A 26,998-nucleotide genomic window follows, 5' to 3' on the forward strand; every position below is an offset into this window, starting at 1 on the left:
ACCCAGTGAAAAGCGTTTTGTTTTAATCATGAGCCAATACTAGAAACCATAAAGGAAAAAGGCTGATCAATCAGACTAGGTAAAAATTCAAGATACACAGCAAAGTAAAACCCCTCAAACTGAAGCAAACACAAAGTGAAAAAAATGACATGGGGTGATTATTTTTAAAGTCCTTATAAACAAAATACACCAACAGAAAAATAAGCAAAGGCACGAGTAAGCAATATACAAAATAATTTCACATGGCCAGTAAATGTATTCCAAAATGCTCAACCTGGCTAAAAATTGGAAATCTTTTTTCTCCATCAAAGATTAAAAAGCTTGTGCTCAGAACCTTCTGGTGAGGATGAGATGTCGGTTATTGAAGTTGACACAATCATGGCAGGCATGATAAATCTTACACATACAGATCCTCTGGCCTGGCAATTCCAGTTCTATTATCCAAAGAAATAGATGGACAAGTGTGTAAACATGTATGCACAAGGATTTCCATTTCCAAATGTTTATAAAGGCAAAAACTACAAGTAGGCATCTTTGGGCAATTATAGTATGTCCTGAAATGTTCTTGAATTGTGAAACATTAAAAGAATGGTCCCAATAATGCGATTGAAAATCACAGACTTCACCCCCAAAGGCATGGGGGTTCTAAAGGTCATTGTCTCTGGAGGCAACTCAGGGTGATGTTGATTCCCACTTCATATTCTTCTATATGTTCACCTTACAGTGAACATGTTGTATTGTGATTAGTATTTTATGATCCATTTTGAAGACCAAAATTTTAGCACAAGTTCCAAAAGTACTAAAATTGATGAAATACCTTTTACAGACAGAAAAGAGGCCAGGGACCAAGTTGTGTGAAATCACCTACAAGTTTGGTTTGGTTGCAGAAAGGAAATGCAAACATGAGAAGCTTTGGTCTCACAAGCTGCAAAGTAAGGAGGGGAGTGGGCCACACCCTCCCAGGCCATGGTGAGGACTGAAGACTAACGGGACAGACGGGGGCGTGGGCGGGGGCGAGGCTGCAGGGCACGGAGGGCTCTGTCCCCACCGGACACACTGGAGCCCTCCCTCCAGCCCCCACCGCCCGACCACAGCCTGGAGAGCAGGCAGGAGAGCCCAGTGCGTGGGGCCCCAAGAGATGGCTCCCAAATGTTCACACGGACACTTGGGGGACACACGAATCAGGCTGATCCAGCCCAGCCACTAAGTGGGGCTTGGGGGAGCCATGGACACGAGACTCTCACGCCAACCCCTCCGCACCCACGTTCAGGGGCTGGCAGGATTCAGCCAAGAGGGGAAGTAGAGGTGGCCCTGGCTGAGAACAACATGCTTTCCCTACATTAGGCAACAAATCAGTGGTTATCAGTTTGAGAAACCAAGTCTGCTGCTGTCCTTAAATGAACCGAGGAAGGTTCACCCAACAGCCCACGGGCCAGGGACAGCTCTTCCCGCCACCTCGGCCTTCCAGACCTCAGCCTGCCCTCCAGGAGCCTCATCCAGGGCACTTCCCAGGTAAGACTCGGTGTTGTCACCACCCCGAGGGGAAACCCCCGAGGAGACAAACAGAGCCTCTCGATGGGGGTCACTCACACACCACCCAGGTGTCCCTGTCCTGTCACTTTACAAAGCATGCAAGGCTGTGCCTGGGGTGGCAAAGCCTGCACCTGCTCCCACACTGTGGAGTCTTAATGACGTGCCAGAACATCCTGGATATGGAATGTTCCTGGGCATGGCCTCTCCCAGGGCCAGTGAGCTGGTTCCTCACTCAGCCCAGCTTACCTCACCAGCTTGCAGCATCTCCACTCACCATGACACCAACCTTTGCAAAACTCTTTTCCTACTTGAATGTGTATTTGGATACACTAAAGGCATCGTACTGGGGAAAATATAAACTAGTGATCATACAGATGTGAAATACCCCCTCTCACTCCTGGGCCCAAAGTTAAGGCTGTTGTTAGAGACACCGATGGGCGGCCCAACACCACGCTTTCCCCCAGAGAGACCTCAGGCAGAGCCTCCTGACCAGAGACGACGGACACTGCTAGGGAACACCACTCTCCTCCTCTCTGCTCCCGGAGCTGGGCTGCCACAGGCCCCCGGCCCCCACACGGCCGCGGATAGTTCAGGCCATGAAGCACACCGGGCCGTTCCTGCAGCCTGCAGTCCACAGTCCAACAAAACGGGCTGTGGTTTTATAACATACAATTCTCTTCCCTTGATGGGTACAGAATACAACAAAATTAGCCACGTTTATTTAAAAGAAACGTTACAAATAAGTGTGCAAAATTAAATTTCATGATTAAATACACATAAAAGTAACATGCATACTTTACATTGAAATCCACAGACAAAGTTAGTTGATTACATGACAGTAAAAGAACTGGCAAACTGAGAGCTTGCAGCTGCAGATTTAATGTTTGCAACCTGAAATCAAAACAAAATTAAGTTTAAAGGGAATTTAAGAAAATTAAATATATACCTCAAGTAGTACTAACAATATAGAGCCCATAACCTATTTTAGTTATCAAATGTTAAAAAAAAGTATGTGCCTCTCATTCCCAGAATGTTAGTGTGCAGCTATTCTTAAAAACAGGGAGAGAAGACGGTGAGAGAGGGAAGTGGAAGCGGCCGGCCGAAGCCCACAGGACCGGGCGCTGCTTTGTTGAGACGCCGGTTTCCCTTCGTATCCTCCGAATTAAGCGATGCGTTCTTCTATGACTCAGTTTTAAAGTCTACGCGTTACTCTGTTCCCTACGAGTAAAGGGGAACTCCCTTTGACCCAGAGTGTTGCCAGGAGGCCACAGGTGTGGTTCACGGGGTAGGCCTGGCGCTGCCTCAACTCCAATGGCGCCAACAAGAGGGGGACATGTGACATGTGGCTCCTGAGGGAGACACCAAGCCTGTGAACTCTAAACTTTCTTCAGTTTAGACGGGAGAAGGGCTTCCTCCCTCCTCCTCCTAAGGCTGCCGGTGTGATAATCCCACTTATATCTGGTGAGAAAGAACCAAGATTGCACGTGTGTTCACCTCTCCATCACAAACTCAGCAAAAAGGATGGAATCTGGCGCCACAAATGAATTTCACGTTGTCCCTCCTTTTCTCAACGTGCCCCCAGTTTGTCCGGAGCCCTGGCTGCAGGTGGCGGATGCGGCAGAACCACTGAAGCGAATGGTGAAGCCGGCGGTCAGGTGGGAGTGTCCCCGTGCCCCATTGATTCTTCCTTTAACATTGGACTCAGGAGGCCTGGCTTCGGAAAACAGCCATGAGTGGCTTCATGACAAGGTCCCGGGCCGTCCCTCCGGCCCATCGTCACCAGCCCCAGGAGCTCGAGGGGCCGCGGTGCTCGTGCTCCCGGTGAAGGGTCAAAGCTTGTCGTCCGTCATCTCCAGGAACTGCGCATACACGTCCCGGACGCACTCTCCCTTGGGGTTGAACAGGAACTTGTAGTAGCTGCCATCCGCACAGATCGCTGGGCAGAGGAGACCGTGTCACTCAGCGTGAAAAGCAAGCAGCCCGCACTGAGCGCACCGCCCAGCCTGAGCGGAGGCTGAGCCGCCCTCGGGATCTGCACGTGGTGGGGGCACGCTCGGCCGAGAACCCACCGTTCTGGGGGGAAGCGCTGCATCCACTCAGCTAGTGCAGCAACGGGAGAACCCTCTCAGGTCGTTGGTTCCAAGACCAAATGATCTGCCCTACCAACTTCCCAGGAACCCCCAGACGGCAGGGAGCTGCGTGAACCCCGAGAGGGATATACGGGACCCCCAGGAGAGAGGAAGGAACACCAGCGAGGCTGGCGTGGCACTGATCACACCCGGGGCCACTCTCCCCCCCAGAAGGACCACTTACCAATGACAGCGTTTGGCTCTGTTCCAAAGGCACAAATGCATGGAGAGCCTGAGGGGACCTGAAACTTGGAGAAACTCCACTTGGAACTGAAGTATTTTGGAAGGAAACTGGCCGATGCCAAACTGTGAGGACAAGGAAGCAAAGAAAGGAGGTTATGGTCACATGACAAAGTTAGAGACACAGCTCTCCTTACTGTCGGCTTAGCCTTAATGATTTAAATTCTATTTTTGCTTTTAATTATTATTTTTCACACAAAAATAAACTGTTACAAATGGCTCTATTAGAAACCCAGAAACCATCACCACCAGACAGGACACAGGGTTCTACTGCCACCAAATCGACAGTCTGAACGGCAAACACGAGGATGACTGTTGGAGCTCAGGACCAAGCTCTGCCTCCCTAGAAGGTGCCTGGAACCTCATCAGATTTCCTAAGGAGCTAATGGCAGGGTGAGTCGTGATGCCAGTCTTAGCATCAAGTAATCTGCACTGGTTTTTAGAAAATCAAATGAATGACCAACGAGAAGCATCCTGCCTGTGATTCAGACCCAGTGGGCCAGCACTCAGGCAACTGGGAAACCTACCTTGATTGTTTATTCCTTTTTGGATCTTCGGCTGCAAAAATGTGCACCGTGCCGTGGTCACTGGACACACAGATGAGGGAAGCGTCCTGATTGAAGTTAATGCTGCAGATAAAGCAGTTGAAGCTCAGGTCTCGGTCTTGTGTGGACACAGGAGCGAGTCCTGACCTCAGCTCCCCTGCTCCAACACCCCCATGGTCAGGACAGTCATTTTACCACAGTCAAAACCAGGGCACAGCCCCTCCTCAGGTGCCAACAGCAGACCACCTTGCTACCCCAGGGGCCCTGAGGCCACCCCAACAAGCTGCCCGGGAAAGAAAAACTCCCCTCCAATGATCTGGCCCCCGAGATGGGGGGCGTCACTTGGACTGGCTGGATGGGCCCCAGAGCAGACAGATGGGAGAGTCAGTTGCATGACAGGCCCCGCTGACGCTACATGCAGATACTGCCTACATTTTTATCACTTAAGCCCAAGTGCAGCTCCACACACTTGCTGAAGTGACTAGAGACAGGCTAACAAGGCCTCCAGTGTCTGCCTGAAGACACTACCAAAAAAATAAGCTGGAGGGACAGTGGAGAGATGAAATAAAACAGGCAAATTCTGACAAATGCAGGATGACAGGTCCATGGTTAACTGTAACATTCTACTTCTGTGTATATTCCCAAGATAAAGAGTTAAGTCAGCAATAATAAAGTGAACTAAAAACCCAGCCCCTTCCAGTACAGCAGCCCCCGCCTGCCTCATGTGGGTGGTCCTGCCTCTCCCGCCAGATCACATAGGGCCCCTTCTCTAGGGTGAAACAACGTGCTTTCTTACCAATAAATATTAGCTGCTTGAGATCCTCTTCGTAGTTCCTGGATTAAATGCCCTGATGAAGTATCAAATATTCGTATAAGGGTCCCCTTTGAAAAACAGTGAAGTGTTTCATTATCAAAGATTCACAACTTTTTAATTTTTTTTGAAATGATTTTTATTCACAAACCCATGAACCCATCGGAGTCTTTCCCAAACTCGCCCACATAACCTAAAACTCAACTTTCCCCCTGTTGTCACTGAGAACAAACCAAAATCTCTTTGGTCTGACAGCAGCCAGCAGGTGCTGAGAGAGGGTCAGGGAGCCCAGGGCCCAAGCCCACACACGGCCCTCTCGGAGTCCCATGAACACGCTCCACTGGCAGACACCCTAGGCTGTCCGAGGCCCCGAGAGCTGTCAGTTCACTCACCACCCAGGGAAATGGCATCTTAATTCTAGCTCCCACAGCCAGTCAGAAAGAGAAACACTAATTCCACTGCCAAACAGATGGAGCACAACTGAACAAAATGACTTTTGGACCCTCTTTGTCAGCTATGACTTGCTTTCTGAGCAAAGGTGGCTAAGAATCTCAGGGAGCTGGGATCTCCAGGGAAGGGCTAGTTTGCCAGGAGCCCACATCCTGTAGCAGGCGAGGTCACTCTAGAGGCACGACCTCCGGTGGGACAGGCACACCTACTTACTTTCTCAGAGGCGGTTGCAATTCTTGTTCCCTGCAGGTTGAGAGCAATGCAGCTCAGGACGCCCTCGTGGGCAGGAATGTCCACCGGTGGCTTCTCGGTGCTGGCCAGGTCCACGAGCTGCACGTGGCCCGTGTGCGTGCCCGGGAAGGCCAGGAGCGAGTTGTTACTGTTGGGGCACAGGACACAGAGACCTAAAGAGAGACAAGAAACTTGTCAAGGACTCAGGACCGTCTCGATGTTTCTGCTTTTACACAACCACACCTACTCTCTGCCTTCCAGGTCTCACAGAAAAGTAAGATTTAGTCACAAAATCCTTTCCCAGTAAAGGGAAGCAGGGAACCAAGCAGAGTTTGCTCCCTCGAGATGGCTTCATAATTGGAAACATTTGCTGAAATTATTAAATATACTTTATCAAATGTCTGTCTTTTGGGAGAATGCAAAATTGTAAAATCTAAAAATGAATCCGTTAACAAACACATTAAAAAATCCCGAAACTCGACAATAAATTTAACGATAGATGGAAAACACTGTAACACACTGCAAAGGAAAACCAAAGACCTGGTGAGTGGAAAGCTGTCCTATGACCTCAGGCTGGAACCTACCTTCATCCATCTACTGAGTAAGTGCAATCACAGTAAAAATCTCTGCAGGCTTTTCTGAAGAAAGAGACAAGCTGTCACCAAGTTACAAGGAAAGTAAAAGGTCCTAGAATAGCTCCTTCAATTCTTATACCACAGGAACAAGATCAGAGGACTTATTCTACCCAATATCAAGAATTATCTTAAAGTTCCAGAAATCAAGGTGGCCTGATACTGGCATAAGAACAGAAACACAGACCACTGGAGCAGAATAGAGTCCAGAAAAATCTTACACTTACTTTAAAAAAAAAAAAAAAGGTATCAAAGTAATCCAATGCAGAAAAAATAGCTTTTAAAAATGGTAAAGGCACTTCTCTAAGCAAAAAAGAAAAGGTCACAAGCAGAAACATGAGAACGGTTAAAGGATAAAGCTCACTGGTTAAGGCAAATATAGAGCAGTAGTACCCACGAAGCCGGTTAAAAGACAAAAGCAGTAAAATCATCTACATCCGCAAGGAGTAAAGGATGCACAGAAAGAGGTAAAACACAATGCCAAAACCAGAAATCGTGCAGAGAGGGAAGTAAAACGTAGGGCCATTAAAACACATTTGAAATTAAGAGGTCAGCCATTTAAAATAATCACACACATACACACTGACTGCTATATATAAACTTCATAGTAACCACAAACCAATAATCTACAATAGATACACAAAGAAGAGAAAGGAATCCAAACGGAACACTAAAGAAGAAAACAACAGAAGGAATGAAAAAGACCTACCAAAACAACCTCAAACAACGTGTGGCAATAAGTACACAGCTATCAATAATTACTTTAAATGTACGTGGACTAGATGCTCCAATCAAACACAAAGAGTGGATAGACACCTGATGGAATGCAACACAGCCATAAAAAAAGGATGAAATCCTGCCATCTGCAACAGCATGGATGACATGGAGGGTGTTTTGCTAAGTCAGAGAAAGACAGATACTGTATGTTAACACAATGTGGAATCTAAAGAATAATTATAATATGACCCAGCAATTGTACTCCTCAGTATATATGCAAGAGAAATGAAAAAAAAAAATCCACATAAAGACCTGCATGTAAACATACATAGCAGCTTCTATCCCTAACAGCCAAAAAATCTGGTGTGGATCAACAGCTGTGGTCATCCATATGATAGTATGTTACTCAGCAATAAAAATGAACAAAATAATAACAAACACACACACAAAAATAAAGGAATCTAAAACATATTAAGCTAAGAGAAAGATAGCAAAGCTATCTGAAAAGGCAAAACCTGAGGGTCAGGTGGGAAACGTGCAGACTGGGAAGCCTCTGGGGTGATGGGCTGTTCTGCTCTTACTGTGGCAGTGGCTGAAGTTTACCACACGAGACACTTAAAACGAGTGAGTTTTATGTAAAGTATACCTCAATAAAGCTAGAAGAAAAAACCAAAAACTTTAAAAGCAAAGTAAAGATGACACAATGAATAAGAAAGCCACATGTGAAGACGAAAACAAGAAGGAAATCTCAGAACTTAATAAAACCAAGGATTCCAGGCTCACCACGGAGCTTCTGAATGGCTGACAGTCACTGTGAAAAGTCCCAAGAGAGACCCAGAAGCTTATGGTAAGAGACGGGGTCTCAGTTCCACAGTGAGGAGACCCAGGGCAAGTTCACAGCGGGGTAGGGGGAGCTCACACCTCTCAGACCTTTCCCCAGCACCCCAGATGCTCCAGGACCCACCACGAGGGTGACGTCACTCCAAGACCACCTGCAGGAGAGGCGCCCAGCAAGGGTCTGCATTCCACCTGGTCTGGACTTATGAAGCCCATTTCCACCATCCATCCTCCTCTGGATTCTTACCTTTAGGGTTATAGCAGGTTTCAAAGACGTGTAACTGATGGGGATTATGTGTGAATGTAAACACTTTGATCATAGAGTCCAAAACCACCACAATTCTGGAAAGAAGAAAACACCATCAGAATGTTCTCTCCCCCAAAGTGAAACTCAAACATTTTGTGGCTTTTGTTTTTATTATTTGGAAACAGAAACACTCCAACAACCACATACAAGAGGATCATTCCCATTCCTGACCCCAGGAGCGGGGCAGCAAGGTCTGCAGAGCAGGTTGGCAGGGAGCCGGAGGGCAGAGGCTGACCCTAGGCCTGAGCCCTTCCCACCCGGGAAGAGGCAGGTACAGCCCAAGGTGTGGTGGGGTGTGGGGTGTGGGGGGGGCGGCATTCTCATCAACCATTCTATCTATAGCATAAGAACCAAGTAGGACACAAAGTCAGAAATTCTATCTTAACACACTTTTAGACATGTCTTGACAATTCAGAAATGTGAGAAAGTAGATCCTTCATTTGGCTCCAGGATTTGCATTATTACAAGCCCTAAATGTTGACATTCCTGGAAGATACAAGTCTACCTACAAGTGCAGGATGACAGACTCCATTCACACCCCATGCCACAAAACAAACCCAAGCTTTGCCCCACTGCGATCAAAATATTAGGAAAAACTCCTGTGTTCTACTAAACACGAGGGGCAATGTCTGCGAGAGACTGGCTACTTTCAACAGGTGAGATTCAATAACACTCTCTGTGAGCAGTTCCTGAGTTCTCCTTTACCTTCAAACTGAAACATTTATGCGGCATGATGTGGACAAGCGTGGGCTAAAAGGGAGGCAATTCAGGGGTCAAAACTCATGTCCTCTGTCTGCACCTGACGGGAAGGACGGTTGCCCTGAAGGACTGACAGCTGGAGGGCAGGGCCAGCCCAGGGCAAGTGCACGGAAGCGCACCCACACCCACTGACTGCTCACTGTGAAATGACCCCAGGAGGCAGATGAAACCCACTGCCTTCCTTATGTTCTTGAGTCAAAAACTAGAGCCTTATTTTTTATCCATCATTTTCCCAAACACATCTCTTCCTTCAATATAAAATTATTTCAGCCAACTTCAGAGAAGGTGACTACTCTACCTTGAAAAATAAGACACCAAACCTACCTATCTCGCCGTAATTTGGCAGCCTTGACTTCGGTAGAAAATTCTATTTCAATCACAGTTTTCTTCTTCAGGTCATCCCAGATCATCACTGAAACAAGAAAGAATTTATGAACACGACAACGAACAGGCCAGAGGCTGGCTAGCTAGAGGCACTCCTGAGGGAGTCTTCACATCAGGAACATCTGATAGGGGTGAGGGGCAGTTATCCTCTTCATCTGTATATAAAGAAACTGAGGCCGAGAGAAGGTAACCTGCCCAAGGTCACACAGCAAGCTGACAAAGGGCAGAGGAGGACTGGGATCTAAACAGTGTGGGCCCAGAGTCTTTTACCACCAGCCACACGGTCTTTCTCTAAGAAATAAAAATTACAGACCATCTTACAAAATTAACTCCTAGATATAAAGCTCTCCCAGGTCCTGCTGCTCCCTCCCGCCCTCCCACTTCACTCTGCAGCATGCCTGCTCACACCTCAGGTACCCAACCTCTGCCTCTCAACACATACACACACTCGAACCTCCTCCCTAGTTTTCAGGCAAACTTCTCTCCACCTCTCTCTCCTTGGTTCCGTTAGACTGAGCCGAAAAGCAAGCCCAATCACAGGTACCAGGTGCTGGAGATAAACCTAGACCAAGAAAAGAAAGGTCTGTTTCTTTTTCTTTTTTTGAAAGGGTTGTTTCATGAGGAAATCAGACACATAAAAACCCAGGTCAGGGTTCTTCGGCCCTGACTGTTCTCACTCTGCTTCAAGCTGGAGAATGCCTTCTGCTCACACCACAAGCTTCCATCAGGATGGATCAGCAGTTTACGTCCCAAGGGCTGAGACGACTTCAGACAACCCTGGAGGATCAGGAGTGTGTGTCCAGACCTCTTCTTTCCTCCACTTGAAAAGCTGGGTGTGAGGCACGTGTGGTGAGGGAAATAAGCTCCCTCCGCAGTCAGGTCACAGATGACTGAGCATGGAAGGGAAAGAATGTTTCCCTCAAGGTCTCAACACGTGACCAACAACAGTCCAGGGGGTGGGATTCAGGGTCAGTTTTGTTAGAATGGGTAAGTGCCATCTAAGTTTCAAATCAAGAAAGAACTGAATACCAGCCTACCAGAACTGCCAAAATTATTAACATAGAACATATTTACTATTGAAGAGGTTAGTTATAATTCATAACCACTCAAAAATGAAGCAGAGAATTATCCTCTTGCTCCTTGAAACACCATCTATGATAAACTTCTCCCGTCAGCTTCTCCTTATAGGGCACCAACATGTCAGTGAGTAAACGGTTACCTTATTGAAAATAACATCATTCCAAAACCAAATGGCCACAACTTTTCTGGGCAAAGGACACTCTACTCATGAACACAAAAGGCAATTCAATGAACTTCCTCTGGCCCTGCAACCTAACACCAGAAAGTCTGTAATTCAACATGAACCGGCTCAAACCAGACAGAAGCCCAGACAGAAGGATGTGAAGGGTGTCATAAAAACAGGTGAACCCCATTTTCAGAAACATTTGGAAACAGTATGATTAAACGCCAGATGCAGCAGCATGAATTTTCACTCACAAAACAAAAGTGACTGGACACGATGACTTGGGTAGTGAGAAAAATCCAAGGACTCCAGTTAATGCCAACTCCCTGTGGCCTCTGAAAGTTGTGAGCTGCTTTGCTGCAGGGAACTGGAAATTTAAAATGTACTGGGCGGGATTCTGTCTTTTAATAATACAGTTGTTAATATCAAAATCAGTATTTCAAAATTCTGGACTCCCTTCTAAAAAGGAAAGGGCCTCTCTGCTCCCGGAACAGCACCCCGTCTGGACCCAGCTGGTCACCGTGACAACCAGTCTCCTCCAGTCCTGTTTTATTCTGTGCTCACAAACCAAAGAAGTATATTCTTTACACTGTAACACCACGTATCCTAACTGGCAATTATGAAAACATTTACAAGTAATTTTGCCATTACTGAAAACACCTACTTTTAACCTTACGTAAGTTTAATAAAGACCAAGTTCTTTTCTTAAAAATCACCTTTAGCACACTACAAAAAGCTTACATTTTACTCAAAATGTTCAGTTAGAAAATTGCTTTCTTCTAAATCTGTAAAATTCCTGAGACTCTCTTACTTCAGAATTTTTTTTTTTACTGAGACTAAGATGCTACAGGTGAGAGATCCCAGATTATCCAACTCACTGCTTCCTTGGGGGTGGGAAGCAGTGACCCCCCCTCCCCCAACAGTGCCACAGGTGGGGCCAGGCTCCTGACTCCTCACCAGTGATCGATGAAATTCTTCATATGAAAAAGGCTGATCCAGCAGCAGGATCTGTGCCTATTCCCACGGAGCCCAGGTCAGGTAATTCCTGTTCTACTGCGAGACCTGACCTTGGCCCCAGCACAGCTGCAGGACTGCCACTTCTGGGGGGCCTCTTCCAGGACGCACAGCCACAGTCCTGCCCATCCACGCCACGCTGGCAATGACCTGGACAGCAGCCAGGCTTCCTGCCCTTCAGCCCATGTTATCAGGGCGAACCCTCACCTGAGAGTGGGCTCCCTTCCCCACATCACATCCACACAACCCGCCAGGCTGCACTGAGAAACTGCCAGTCAGGCCCAAACAGAACTCTGTGCATTTCCGTGCCCGCCCTTTCTTTACTTTATGGTCTCAGGCAGATCTTCAGCTCACCCCCAACCTTTATTCTCTGTAGGGAGACCTCCCTTGCTATACTCCTTTCCTTTCCCACCAAGCTTTGAAAGAGAGTGGTCTCGTGGCCCCTGACATGGTGGAGCTTGTCACCAGTGGGCTCCAACTCAACAGTCCCCTAGGGCGGCAGTGGTCACCCAGGCCTCCTGCCACCTCTAGCATCTGCTTGATGCCCACACTCACTTTCCTCTCTTGCCTCTTCTGTGAACACAGCTCCCCTTTCTTTTCTGCCAACTGCCGCGTCTGCTGAGCTTATTCTTAACTGCGTCCTGAGACTGTTCCTGAGAACTGCGGGCGTTGCTTTCCCAACCACACCCTCACCTGGCACCTGAAGCCCCGGGGTCTGCCCCCACCTTCTCCCCGTCCACCTGCCCCTCTTCCCCTGCTCTACCCTCCTTCACTGGGTTTCTTCCTTGTGCCCCGAACGACACCTACCTTTATTGACACGTGACAGTCAGCTGAACTAGTAAAGTTTGTGTTTCTCCCTTACTTTCAAAGAGCCACACCCTTGACACTGCCGTCTCTTTGAACACAGGCTCACACATGCATACCAGGAACAACACTCTTCAACCCAGAGCCCAGCTGTTCTCGGTTCTATGCGTTTCCATGAGTCCATGGCTCTCTGCAGAAGTCGCCTCCCCACACCTGGCTTTCAACGAAACTCACAGCACAGAACACCCACCGCAGAAGAACACCCAGGACAAAATGTGGGTGGAGGCCCCCATCCAGTCAACCCGAGTGAAAAGCAGGTGTTCTCTCTCCACGGGGAAAAGTGACTCTGGTCACATGTGTCTTCTGGGAACAGCAGAGGGCACAGCACTCTTTCTGCATGCTTCTGTCCCTTCAGGAGTCACAGGGCCACCAGGGGAGATCCAGTGTGGCCAGAGAAACAAAGATACTCTATAAAGTTCAAGATGGGACTACACGTGAGATGCATTATCAAATGCAGGATTATTTTACCTACCTTTGTTCGGAGGGTATTTTGGCTTTTTCCCACCACCAACTAAAGCTAAATAGTTGCAGCGAAACAACATTTCAATATGGCCAACTCCTCCTTCTAGAAATTCTGAAATGATAAAAAGAAGTCAGTATGTATATTTTACATTTTAAAAAAAAAGGTAAAAACAGTCAGCATTTGATTTTTAATCAGCAATCTGTATCTATGGTCAGAAATGAAAATAGTGACCAGCTAGGAAAATAATTAGCTTCAAACCTCTCAGCATCAAGAACTGTATTTTCATGTATAAACACTGATCACCTAAGAAGCCAATATAGCAAAATGTATGAAATATCTGAATTCATAATTTAAAGTGCAGCAAAGTACGTAAGATCTGAGAAAGCATCTCAAATGGTCTGATGCAAAAGCTGGAATTCCTTTTCACCACTTTTAAACACTTCTTCCTCTGGAAGTCCAAAATGTTCACCAATGTTCACAAATTATGTGAAGGGGAGTATGTCAGCAGATTTTCAGGTGTGCTCCATGACAGAAGGAAGCCCAGTACTCAGGGGAACAACAGAACCCCCACGAGGAGTGTGGGGAGTCAGAGGAGCACACTGCTCTCTGAACGGTTCACGTCACAGCTGGGCGCCCCCCCGGCCCCTCAGTCCCACTCTGGTCTGTCCCAGGCTCCCGGGACAGTGAGGGCACAGCAGAGGGCAAGCACGGAGCCCAAACCTTAGAGAATCAGCAGTTAACCTAAGAACTGACTCCTACCTGTCTAGTGGGAGGCACACCAGATGGACCCAAAGTCCACAGGCTCACTTGAGAAGTTTCAAACTCAAGGCCTAGTAGAAACCCTAGAAAGGACTCTGTACTTGATACTATCCACAAGGAACACAGCTCTCCTTACAAATAATGTACTGTCCTGTGACACACAGCCACCTCAAGCAATTCTGGCTCTAAGAGAATGTGGCCACAGCCCAAACTCAAAGGACGACGACGCTTCAGTCCTTAAACCGCTCCCTGCTGGTACGTGGCCTCAGACCCGTGACAGCCCAGGGATCCTCCACCCCCCAGGCCAGGACACGCCTCCACCACCAGGGGCCTCACCTGGTTCCCCGGCGCTCACCAGGTACGGGAAGATGTGCGGTGTGCCCAGCTGCTCAGTCATGTTTGACTCTTTGCAACCTTACGGAATTTTCTAGGCAAGAATACTGGAGTGGGTTGCCATTTCCCACTCCAGGGGATCTTCCTGACCCATGGATCGAACCCAGCTCTCCTACATCTCCTGCACTGGCAGGCAGATGACAAAGCGGGCAAGAAAATACAATGGAGAAAAGACAGTCTCTTCAATAAACAGTGCTGGGAAAACTGGACCACTACATAAAGAGGGGCTTCCCTGGTGGCTCAGCAGTAAAGAATCCACCTGCCAATGCAGGAGACTCGGGTTCAATCCCTGGGTCAGGGAGATCTCCTGGAAAAGGAAATGGCAACTCACTCAGTATTTCTGCCTGGAAAATCACATGGATGAGGAGCCTGGTGGGCTACAGTCCATGGGGTTACAAAGAGTTAGATACGACTACATGACTGAACAACAACAAGTAAAAGGAGGAAATCAGAACACTCTCTAAAACCATATACAAAAATAAAACTCAAAAAAAAAAAAAAAGAAGAAACCTCAAAATGGATTAAAAATCTCAATGTAGGACTTTGCTGGTGGCCCAGTGGTTAAGACGCCACACTTCCACTGCAGGGGGCACGGGCTCAATCCCTGATTGAGGAACCAAGACCCCACTTGCTGTATGGCATGGCCAAAAAACCCAGTAAAAACCAAACCAAAAGAAGAAACAAACAAACACCCAAATGTAAGACGAGATACTATAAAACTCCTAGAAGAAAACATAGGCAGAACACTTTCTGACATAAATCACAACCATACTTTTTTGGATCCATCTCCTGAAGTAATGGAAATAAAAACAAAACTAAACAAATGGGACCTAATTAAATTTAAAAGCTTTTGTACAGCAAAGGAAACCATATAAACAAAACAAAAAGACAACTTACATTCTGGAAGAAAACATTTGCAAACAATGCTACCAAGAAGGGATTAATTTCCAAAATATACAAACAACTCATAAAACTCAATAATGACAAAAACAAACAACCCAAACAAAAGATGGGCAGAAGACCTAAAGAGATATTTCTCCAAAGAAGACATACTAATGGCCAACAAGCACATGAAAAGATGTTCAATACTGCTAGTTATTAGAGAAATGCAAATCAAAAACTACACTGAGGCACCACCTCACACCAGTCAGAATGGCCATCATCAAAGAGTCCACAAATGCTAAATGCTGGAGGGACTTCCCTGGTGGTCCAGTGGTTAAGAACCCACCTCCCAAGGCAGAGGAGGTGGGTTTAATCCCTGACGGGGAACTAAAATCCCATATGCTGTGGAGCAACTAAGCTCCGCAACTTCAGAAGCCTGCATGCCGCAACAAACAGCCTGTGCCAATATGCAAGATCCTGGGTGCTGCAACTAAGACCAAATAAGGATTATTTTTTTTACATGCTAGAGAGGGTGTGGAGAAAAGGGAACTCTCCTACACTGTGAGTGGGAATACCAACCGGTATAGCCACTATGGAGAACAGTATGAAGGTTCCTTTAAAAACTAAAGAGAGAGTCACCACATTAACCTGCAATCCCACTCCTGGGCATATAACCAGAGAAAATTCTAATTTGAAAAGATACACGCACCCCAATGCTCACAGCAGCACTATTTACAATAATAGCTAAGACACGGAAGCAACCTAACTGTTCACCAACATACAGATGGATAAAGAAGACATGATAGACACACACAATGGAATATTACTCTGCCATTAAAAAGAACAAAATAATGTCATTTGTAGCAACATGGATGAACCCAGAGATTATCATACCAAGGGAAGGAAGTCAAAGACAAGTATCATACAATATCACTCGTATGTCACCACAATCATTAATTAGGCCACCATCAAAACAAAACAAAACAGAAAATAACAAATGTTGGCAAGGATGTGAAGAAACAGGAACTCTGACTCACTGCTGGTGCAGGTGCTACAGGAGACTGTATGGTCATTCCTCAAAAAACTAAAAGCAGACTACCACACGCCCCAGCAATCCCTCTTGGTGGTATATATTCAAAAGAACGAAATCAAGGTTGCAAAGAAACATTTTCACATGCATGTTTACAGAAGCATTATTCACAACAGCCAAGAGGTAGAAGCAACCTCTATGTTTATGTAATATTATGTTACATGAAATAAGCCAGTCACAAAAGGACAAATACTCCATGAGTCTACTTATATGAGGTCCCTAGACTAGACAAATTCATGAAGATAGGAAGTAGGATGATGGTGGCTGGGGGTGGGCAGTCAGTATCTAATGGGGACAGAGTTCTGCAAGATGAAGAGTTCTGGGGGTCTGTTAGGAATGCAATTATTTCCTCAGTGCAGTTTCTAAGTTCTAGAATCAAATATATCAGGAGAAACCTGTAAATGCTGCCAAGGGGTAACTAATACATTTTTAAAATATTATCCAACCAAGGGAGAATGTTTTAAGACTAATATCAACAACACTACATGAGCACTGAGACTTCAAACTTATTAATGTTGGATTTGTCAGTCCTAAGTCTTCTCAAGCTCTAAAACCAGTGAGGCACTTTCAAGATCTGACCAAGCTAACGGGAGAATAAAGAAATGCCAGGAGGCACAACAGCCTCAGAAATGTGACCTGGGCACAGTGAACCAATTGGAAGAAAACAAAAACTGATGTACTTCACACGAAGAAATCACCAAAAATTTCTGTTAAAAGGAAATTACATTCTGTTTCAAAGGTGTTTTTTTTTTTAAATTTTAATTTAAATGATAGAGGTTGTGACTTTTCTCTAAGCCTCTTTCTAACAACAACAAAAACAGTGTTACATGAAATCAGAATTATTTTGTATTACCTGGATGCCTAATTTATGGCTTATATTTTGATTTTTTTTTTAAATTAATGTCAAGATTACAAAGATGTTAAGGGTTAAGGATTAAGACAGAGAAGCAGTTTTAACAACTGGAAACAGTCATGGTATCTGGGGTTTAACTTTGGAAAGAGAGAAGAGCAGATTCTTCAGCATCAACCAGTGAGGTGGGGAAAGAGAAACGAGAGGCTTTCCTGGGAAGAGCAGAAGCAATCAAGGGCAAGACTCCTAACTCGAGGAGAATCAGAGGACTTTTAGCTCCCCCAAACCAAGGGCCACAGCCCACAAGTAGTTGGAGAGGAGGGGGTCCTCCTGAAAGGAAGCCCAAGGTTGCCACTAGAGCCCCCGAACCCCAGGCCCCAAGGGCTGGTCCTGAAAGATCCACAGGGGTCACCAATTGGCGGAAAAAGCAGAGACGCACCCATGTCTCTAAAAGCAGCCAGGCCCAGTGGCTGGCTGTGCAGCAGACTAAAATTATGGAGAGATGGAGAACACAAGACAGGCTCCCAGGAAACTTTGACCAATGAAAGTTTCAGGCACAAATCAATACCTGACATGTCCCACTCTTCCAAGAGGATCTGCCTCAAAAAATGATAAACTGGAGGGATTCCCTGGTGGTTCAGTGGTTAGGACTCCGAGCTCTCAACTGCCAAGGCCTTGGGTTCAATCCCTGGCTGGGACCTAAGATCCCACAAGCAGCTTGGCCAAAATAAACACACACACACACACACAGAAACTGAAAGAAAATGGGGGAGAGGGACATCCTGAGTGTTGGCTTAACCTCCACTCCACTGATGATGGGGCAGAACTCAGCCCTCCAGCATGACACTAGCCTCCAGCCTCTTCACACGGCATCTGCCCTGCAACCCTCACGTGCTTCTTTCCTATTTCCCAGGCGTTTTCTTTTAATAGAAATAGCTTAATTATTTCACATCCTACAAATCACATATTATCACTATAAAAATAAAACAACACAGAAAAGCATAATGTAGGAACAGCTGTGAAGGAGATCATGTGTGTACTACTGAACTCAAACCAATGGCACCATATACTATTTTCCAACTCATCCGCTCTTACAGTGCGTCACAGCTGTACCCTCACGTCACATGTACCACAGCATCTACTGTCTTTTTCCCAATTTTTTCCTTCAGATAAAATCCTTTAAGTGTGATTGTTGGATCAGAGTATGCGTGTATGTGCGCAAATATAAAAAATGAAACATCTTTATTCTACAAAAAGGTTCTACCAATTTAAACTTGTACCATCAAGGCTAGGAATGTGCCTTTCCACACCCTCCCCAGAGCCATCGCAAACTTGGACACAACCCCATTCCCCCTACACCCCCAATCAGCTCAGCCCCCTCCACCTCACATGCTTCCCCCTTCTTTCTCGTTCCGTCACTCACCACGTGCTGGACTGACTGACCACACAGGGCATGGAGCCCACACAACCTGCTCTGAAATTGGAGGATGACGGGCCATGGGTAAGACCCTGAAAGACAGGCAGGTCAGGCAGGTGCTGAACTGGGCAGCATCATGGACCGTGTGCAGACAGGTCACCTGTTATTTCCAGTCACTGGGTGGTCTCACCAAGGACCCTGCCCACATTACTCATCACTGCATCCTCCAGCCCAGCTTAGTGGGCTCAGAAACAAGTGGCCTCAGCTGCTGTCCCGTCTGTCACGAGTCATCCCATCCACGCCTCCGTGTGCCCTCTGCTCCCCACACACGGCTGCCCACGTTACACGTGTGAGCGCTGGCGGTGTGTAAGAGGAGTCAGGCAGCGCCGAAGACAAGGGTCTTAAGGACCTTGCAAGTTCATTGAGCGTGGGTTACAGAAGTTCTAGTCACCTTTGGAATGTGGGAGGGTTGTGTTTCTAAATGTAGACTGGAGTTAACTTTTTCAGTACTCCTTTTATTTTTATAACCACTTAGATATAATTTTATCCAAATGTATTACTCCTGACACATCTTTATTCAAATTATGACTTGAACCTTCTTGCCAGGATATGCTTGGATGTGTGTGTGATGTACGTGAATCAGAGTCCTACACTCTGGCCCTGCAGCACCCTAGTGAGAACGCCACACAGGCTGTGCTCCCAGGGCGCCCACTCCTCCTGAGGGAGCCACTCGGCTCTGTGCAGGGGACCCAGGATGCCCAAGACAGCTTCCTGGCACTGCCAGCTCCATCCAGCAGTGGGTGTGACTGCAAGATGCTGGCGGATCACAGCCTGTCGTGCAGTCCCCCTACGCAGAGCCATGGTCACAGCGCAGACAAACCTGAAAGCCCAGATCTGGGAATGACCCTCCAATGCAGGCACACTTCCTTTCTCATACAGGAAAGCAAATCTCGACGATAAAATAGGAACAAGGTCAAGTCTTCTGCCTGTTTTGAGTTCGCTGCCAGAAATAAAGCAGCGGACCAGCCTGCAGGCATATGTAGGTGGAGTCCTTAAAGACGCCATCAGTAAGCACCACATGGCCCTGCTGGATCCCTGGCAAGTGCAAAATTCACCACAAGCGAAGCTCAGAGACAGTATGACCCAGACACAGTGCAGCTGAGCAGGGACGGGGAACAGACACAGCACTGCGACATGACCATAGCAAGCCTTCCTGAGGGCTGAGATACTTCTTGTTTTAACTTACTGTTATAAGAAATCCTAGAGTCACTGTAAACATTTCATTACTTAGGAAGCAACTTTTAATATGCCGCTAATGATTCAACTTTGACACTGGAGTCTAGTTCCTAAGCTTCTAGGTCAATTTAGGTAAAAAGCATCTGGAAATTCGCAAGGCAAGCTGTTTCAAAATACTTTGGAACTATTTTTCTGTATAAAACAGAGCTGTCTTAATTTACGATGCAACCTAACCAAATTAAATAGAAGTCAGAAGCACAGAAGACCGAGAGGAAACTCCCACCATCGCCTATAACCCTCATTAATTCCAAAGACCCACTCTTTAAAGGTCACACTGCTGGACCAATGACGAGCAAATAAGCTTACAAAGCACTTTCAGTGTGTGTGCTGCCACTAGCCCGTGTGTCTCCCTCATCCTAATTCATCCATCTTTACAATAAACTTAGGAGGTAGGCAGTTAACATTTTCACTTTTACACAAAAAGAAACTGAGGCCAAGAGAAGGTGAGTAACCTGCCCAAGGGTACTCTTGCCCCATATCACGCAGCCACCTGATATGGAGAAGAGCAGGACTGGGATCTAAACAGTGTGGGTCCAGAGTCTGAGCCTTTTACCACCTGGCTACCCTGGTCTTTCTCTAATAAATAAAAATTACAGACTTCAGCATCAGACATTGAGTCTGAGTAAGCTCCGGGATTGGTAATGGACACAGAAGCCTGGCGTGCTGCAGTCGGGATGACTGAGGGACTGAACTGAACAGACTTCAGCTTACAAAATAAACTTCTAGAAATAAAGTATCACTTGCTGTTTTACATACCAGGGTTGTATAGAAGATTTTACTTGACAAAGAGGTTTCACTGCTGAAAAAAAAAAAATTTCTGAAAATCCCTGATGTGACTATTAGTTGTCAAAACAGAAGGGGGCTGATAGGGGAGCATAAGAATGCAGTGACTTCCTCCTACAGGTGAGAAACGGTTCTTGCATCAGAAAATATAACTTGCACACTGAATAAATATCAAAACCATAACTGCAGGAAGAAAAAGGAGGTTTCTCGCTGTTTATGGTTTATCTGAGATTTGTTCATCTGTTGGCAGGTAAGGACCAGGAGTCACTTAAGGAAAATATGTAGGAAAGAAGCAAATGGGAAAATTCTACCCGTTAAATTACACATTTTTCCTGACAAATGGGAAAAGGACCACCATTATTTTATTTTACCAAAAGAATTCCTGATTTCAGCTTGTGAAAACTTGTATTCCATGAAAACATAATTTAAGACACTGAAATTAAAAAAAAAAAAAAAAGACACTGAAATAAGAAAACAAAAGCAACTATAATTTATTGCCACAATAGTATTTTTGAAGAAAGAGTTATTTTAAGAGTCAAAGTCCTACCTGCTATATCTAAAGCCCTCACTTCAGCTCCCTACAGCTTCACGTTGGACAGGAAGCACGAAGAGGCCAGCACAACCACACCTGACTCTCTCAGCAGGGCCAGCAGGTGCTGGGTTCACTAGTCACCAGTACCCACTGAATCATACTGCGCCCAGTCCACAGAGCCCAGCACTCACAGAAGCTCAGCACGAGGAAGAGCAGAGCTGCATCCAGGCTGACAGGGCCATGAACAACCACCTCTCACAGCCCACTCCGCTCCAGTCTGAGAGACAGTACCTAGATCCTGAGGACTGGAGACGGGCAGAAACCAAGAAATGTGTCACTCTCACCTTGCTTCTCTTTCTCCTTCAGTGGATCGGTGTTATAGACTCGGAATCCATTTTCCATCCCACACGCAAAGCATCCTAAAGTGTGAGAGAGACAAATTAATCACCTCACTGGGGTCTCAGCTGAAGACCCCAGGCCTGGAGCAGCACATGCAAGGGGTCCAGAGACAGTGGCCTCTCTGAGGAACTCTCGTGGATGCTCAGGCCACACGGATGTGGTCTGCATGTGTCACGATGACTTGCCTCATGGACTGCTATCAGAGGGTTTGCACGTTACTCCACTTACCTCCGCAGGGCCCTTCTGGCATCCCATGGACCAGGCTCTCTGCTCCAACACTTAACTCCTGCAAGAGGGGCTCACCAGCTACCGAACCAGCCACTCTGCCACCCCACATGTCCCTCAACTCCAGCCTCTAATGCCCACCACTGGCCTCCCCGTTCCCAACACACCTCTCCAGGGCTGTATCAGGCCCTAAGCCCAAGAGAGTCCAAGAGGACAGCCACAAAGCAGGCCACCTCAGCAGGCAGGGACACATCCAGTTGGAGAAGGGGTGGAAGTGCTAGCATGGACGGTCTTTTAGTTAGAAGGCAGCTTGAGGTCTCCATGACCTCATTCCCACCTGGAACTAATCCTAACTCCCTAAATCCATCTCAGTCACCATCCCCAAGTCACACACCAGACTGTTAACGGTCCAGCTGAAAATGCTGTGAGGAAGTGAAAGAAGCACTCAAGTTTTAAGATGACCCTGTGATCTGGACTTCACTTGCCTAAGTGTAATCAAGACCACATTAATCTCTGTCAACACCACCAAGTTCGACTGCTGGCTCATATGAAACTTGTGACCAGAAAGAAACACCAAACTTTCCATTTCTTTTCCCAAGACAAGCTGCAGTGGCTGGACCCTCAGCTCAACACATCACTGACCTGAAAGCCAAAGCCATCCTCAGAGTCTCTTCTGGTTTTGATCCGTGTTCCAGCACTGGAATGACATTATTCTATTCTATCAACCACTCCATCCCCACAATGTGAAAAGCATGCTTCTATTTTTTGTCCAAGTGAGGCAGAAAACTACAAGGACCTTAACAGCTTTCCCAGAAGTTGGAATCTGTTCTGTAATTAACTCTCAGGCTCTGAAATGAACTTTATCTGGGCCTGGAGTCTGACACTCACTTGAAAGTGCAATGTTACTTATTATCTCTTATTCTGGGCTGTAACTCCCTCTTTGTGTTACTGGAATCATGTAATCTGGACAGAAGAATCAGAGCTTGGCTTTCTGGAAAATATGGAAATAATACCAAAGTCGAAAGTTTTCCTTTTGTTTCTCAACTATTACACCTTCCACAAGTTTTAAGCCTACACCAATCTTACTTGTCTTCGCCAGAACACACATATTTCTGACAAGACTTGTATAAAATACACAAACAATCCCTATAAATCCATTAAGAAAAAGGCAAACAACCCAACAGAAAAATGAGCAAAAGATCTGGACACTTCACAAAAGAGAATATCCAAATGCTTAATAAACCTGCAGAATCAGGGAAATGCAAATACAATCTCACACATACACCACAATGAGATCTACTAAACATCCACCAAAATGGCCAAAAAGGCCAAAATGAGTGTGCAGAGAGGCATGGGAAGGACGGCAAGCCAGGACAACCACTGCGGAAAACTGTCTGCATGACAGCCACTGTCGATTCTACTCCTAGGTGTACAAGCCTTGTAAAAATGACAACACACATTCACTAAGACAGGTAACAGAATGGTCCCAGCAGCATCCGCATGCTCGAAATGGCCCCAAACTGGGAACCTACCCAAATGCCTACCAAAGGTTGAACGGACAAACCAACTGTGATGTAGTCACACAAAGAAATAGTGCACCAATGAGGATGACCTACAATTATACTCAACAGTACGGGAAAAAAGCTCTTGCAAGCACGATACTGAATAAAAAAGCCAGAAACAAAATACAGTACAGACAGGCAAAACTAATCTATGTCGCTAGAAGTCAGACTGGGCGAGTGGCCGGAAGGAGCACAGGGTGCCAAGGTATTTGGTTTCTTAACCTGGGTGCTGTGGAAGGTGTGTTCAGTTTGGAAAATTCACCAAGCTGAATACTTAGGATACATGCACTTTTCTGTAAGAGGAATGCACATCAGTAAAAAGCTAGAAAAAAAGTCCTACAAACACAAGACTGGAAACCACTCTCTAAGAAGGCTAGGCATTATCCTTGCTATTTTGCAGGGTGGGAGAAATAAATTAGCTGATTTTAGTTGGTTATCACACAACAGTTGGCATGAACCTTCCCGTCCTTGCTATCTTAATGAAACTTTTCCCCACAGAGAAGTCCTCAAGCCAACAGCGAGTGATCAAGCACAGTGCAGAGAAAGCCGACTGGCAACAGGGCATCAGAGTCACTGAAGGGCCTTCTTCTACACACAAACCACGTGCACGCCATACACAAGTGTTCTTCACCTACACTCCAGATCCACAGCCAAGTGAGCCAGCTTGCTCACTGAGGCAAGTCAGTCTGTGGCCTCAGACTAGGTCCCAGCAAGACAATCTAGTCTACAGAAGTGTATCCACTCAAACCTTCTGTTTCCCACAGGAAGAGAAAGAAAAACAGCAGCCAGATTATAGAAAACGCACACACATCAACACTTCAGAATCTCGAAACTGTAATACAATTTATCTTTGGGAGAAGATAAGTCAAAAGTTTGAACAATTTAAAGTTATGAGCAAAGGTTTCTAAAGCTAAAGTTTCAATGAGAGTACTAAAAATGCTGAGTAAAAATTAAAAGTCAATATAAAAACAAAATGTAATGAACTCCACAACCTGGCATACATTTACATTATAGGGAATTAAGCTAAGGGTAAGCAGAAGGTTAAGTATAAATGCATTTTTTTTTCAGCAACACTGTAAGTTTTCCTTTTAACTATTACAACCAAATGAGGTGGTTTTACAAAAGTGAGAGTGTATTTTTCAGAAAACTGAAATATATCCACTTAAAAGCCAGAGCTGTATTTTCTAAATAATCTTTGATGAAACCTTTATAAAAACATTATAAACTTCACTGGTTTCTAAAATAATTAACTTTATTGTGAGCCTCAATTATTACACCAAAACCTACTACAAGGATTCCTCATCTGGCCCTAAGACGTACGTGTGCTTAGTCGCTCAGTCGTGTGGGTATAGATCTTGGATTTAAAGGCCACAGAGTCAGTAAGCTTTGTGTTTCCGTGTTTGTTTTTTAGGACTGCCTCTCCCTGCCCTTAATATTAATCAGTCACTTCTTTCCATTGAAAGCACATTTCTTAAGAAGTTGCTAAACTCCTTAATGAGTTTTCAACTATCAGAACCTTTTAAGAAACCTACTACTGGCCCTCCTCTGGAAATACAAATCCAAAGCGTTCAGCCACACACTGCTTGATCCCCAACTTCTGGCCCCCAAAGCGGACCCCACAACCCCTGCGGTCCCCAGCTCAGCCGCCCGCATCCCACATTTTCCCCCTCGTCCAACTCCACCCCTCCAAGAACTCTTCCCGCCCTTAAGGGCTCCTCCCTGAAGGAAATCCCGGCCTAGCCTCGGTTCCCAGAACACACTTTACTCTCCCGGGGCCCTACAGTCAGAACCTTGGAGCCACCACCCCACGCGCCCACGCGCTGACACAGCTGGGCGACCCCTGCCCGGCCTACGTAACTCTACCCCAAACTGGCTCCAGAGACACAGATCCTGCAGTTCCTGCTTCTGGATCCTCTCCAAACTGGCTTCCAAAGCGAACCCTCAGAACCGACGCGGGTCCCCCTCCCTGGGTTGGAGTGGGGCGCAGTCCCGCATCACGCAAGATTTCAGAAAGGCGAAAAAGGCCATCTCCCCAAAAGCCGGGCTGAAGAGTCCGGTTGCCACCCAACAAAAGAAAAAACGTGTGAGTCCGGCGGCATATTCTACGACAATCAGCAGAAACGGTGAGGACCTTCGCGGACGAGGTCCTGAGCCTGCAGGGGCATTCCCACCTCGATGCGACCCCATCCTGGCCGCTGGGGACCCTAAACCGGCAAGAAAGAACCGACGCCACCCCGGAAAATCCCATCACTGTCCGACCTGGATGGGGGTGGGGGGTCAGGGCGGCGGGGAAGCGGCCTGGGCCGGGGGAGAGGGGAGGCCTGGGGGAGGAGGGCGGCTTCAGGGGCAGGGGAGAGAACGCTGGGGGCAGGGGAAGAGGCCTGAACCCGGTGAGGACGCCACCGCAGGGCTGAGGGCGGGACCCCGCTCGGAGGGGAAACGGCGGCAGGGGGGGGCCGGGGCCACTGACGGGCTCTCCTCACCATGGTCCTGGTTGAAGCCGGCGTAGAGCAGCCCGTTGCCGTGCGGGTTGCAGGGCAGGAGGTTCATGGCGCCGCGGGATCCACCGCGCCTCAGCGCCGCATGCCGCTCCGGGAGGTCGACCGCTGGGATCCGTCCGGCCAGCGCCGACGCTACCGCGGCCGGAAGCGAAAGGCCCACCGCCTGCGCGCGCAGCCAGGGAACCGCGGAGCGCCGAGCAATCCACCCGCGGCCTGCCGGGCGGGGAGGGAACGCCGAGAGCATCACGTCTACGGGGGGGCGGGGCCGCGTCCGAAGAGGGAGGGTCGACTCGGCTTGGGGGCGGGGCCTGACCTGAGAGGCGGGGTCGCATCTCTGGAGCGCGGGGCTGAGGGCGGGAACCACCTGACTGGGTACCCTAGCCTTTCACCTCAAACCTCAGGAGCAGGCAGGACCCAGACTCTCACACTAACTCAAGCTAAGAGATTTTCTTATTTTTAATTGATAAAAGGATAAGTATCTCAGTATAAATAACAATGCTTTGTGGAGTTTTTAACAGGTATGCTAGTAAAATGTTCGCGAAAAGAGCAAAATGGGTGGAAGTGAGGAAATGGAAGCACAAATGACCCTTGAACAATGCGGGGCCACTTAACACGCAGATTTTTTTTTTTTTTCAAGAGTATACGTCTCGGGCCTACCTACCTACACGACCCTGGTTGGTTAGATCCACAGCTGCAGAACCGTAGATATCATGGATAAGAGGGAAGACTATAAATTAGACGCAGATGTTTTTACTGTGTGAAAGGCGGCCGTCCCTAACCCCTGGTTGTTCAAGAGTCAAGTGTAAATGAATGTCTAGACTCTCTCACCCCACCCTCCACCTCCCCATTGAGAGACCCCCGCCACAGGGACACAGACTGCCCCCCAGCCCAGGACCCAGAGCTACCCACAGACACACAGCTGACACAGATGCCCCAAGGCACAGAGCCCCCTTCAGGACACGCAGAAGCTCCTGCAGGGACACAGGGCCCCCCAGGACACAAAGCCCCCCCAAGAGGCACTAATCTGTTCTGTATTAAAACCCAGCTTTCTATTTGTAAGAGGGAAAACACCCTCTAACATTTTACAGCGTAGGCCCCACTTCTCAGAATGCGTTTGGAATGCTGTCAGTGTCCCTGTGACCAAGTGTGT

At 47.0% G+C, this 26,998-nt stretch overlaps 1 protein-coding gene across 1 annotated transcript; it reads right to left on the reverse strand.

Annotated features, from left to right (window-relative positions):
- Window position 1: 1 nt before the first annotated feature.
- WDR45B (WD repeat domain 45B) lies at window positions 2-26,062 on the reverse strand. Its single transcript, XM_043464265.1, has 10 exons — window positions 25,831-26,062; window positions 21,506-21,580; window positions 13,169-13,270; window positions 9,516-9,603; window positions 8,373-8,467; window positions 5,922-6,112; window positions 5,244-5,329; window positions 4,430-4,531; window positions 3,847-3,968; window positions 2-3,469 (listed from the first exon to the last, which is right to left on the reverse strand). The coding sequence occupies exons 1-10, from the start codon at window positions 25,895-25,897 to the stop codon at window positions 3,363-3,365; spliced, it is 1,035 nt and encodes a 344-aa protein (XP_043320200.1). The 5' UTR covers window positions 25,898-26,062; the 3' UTR covers window positions 2-3,362.
- Window positions 26,063-26,998: the final 936 nt, after the last annotated feature.

Source organism: Cervus canadensis, chromosome 1 (genome assembly GCF_019320065.1).
Source record: "Cervus canadensis isolate Bull #8, Minnesota chromosome 1, ASM1932006v1, whole genome shotgun sequence".
Taxonomy (NCBI): domain Eukaryota; kingdom Metazoa; phylum Chordata; class Mammalia; order Artiodactyla; family Cervidae; genus Cervus; species Cervus canadensis.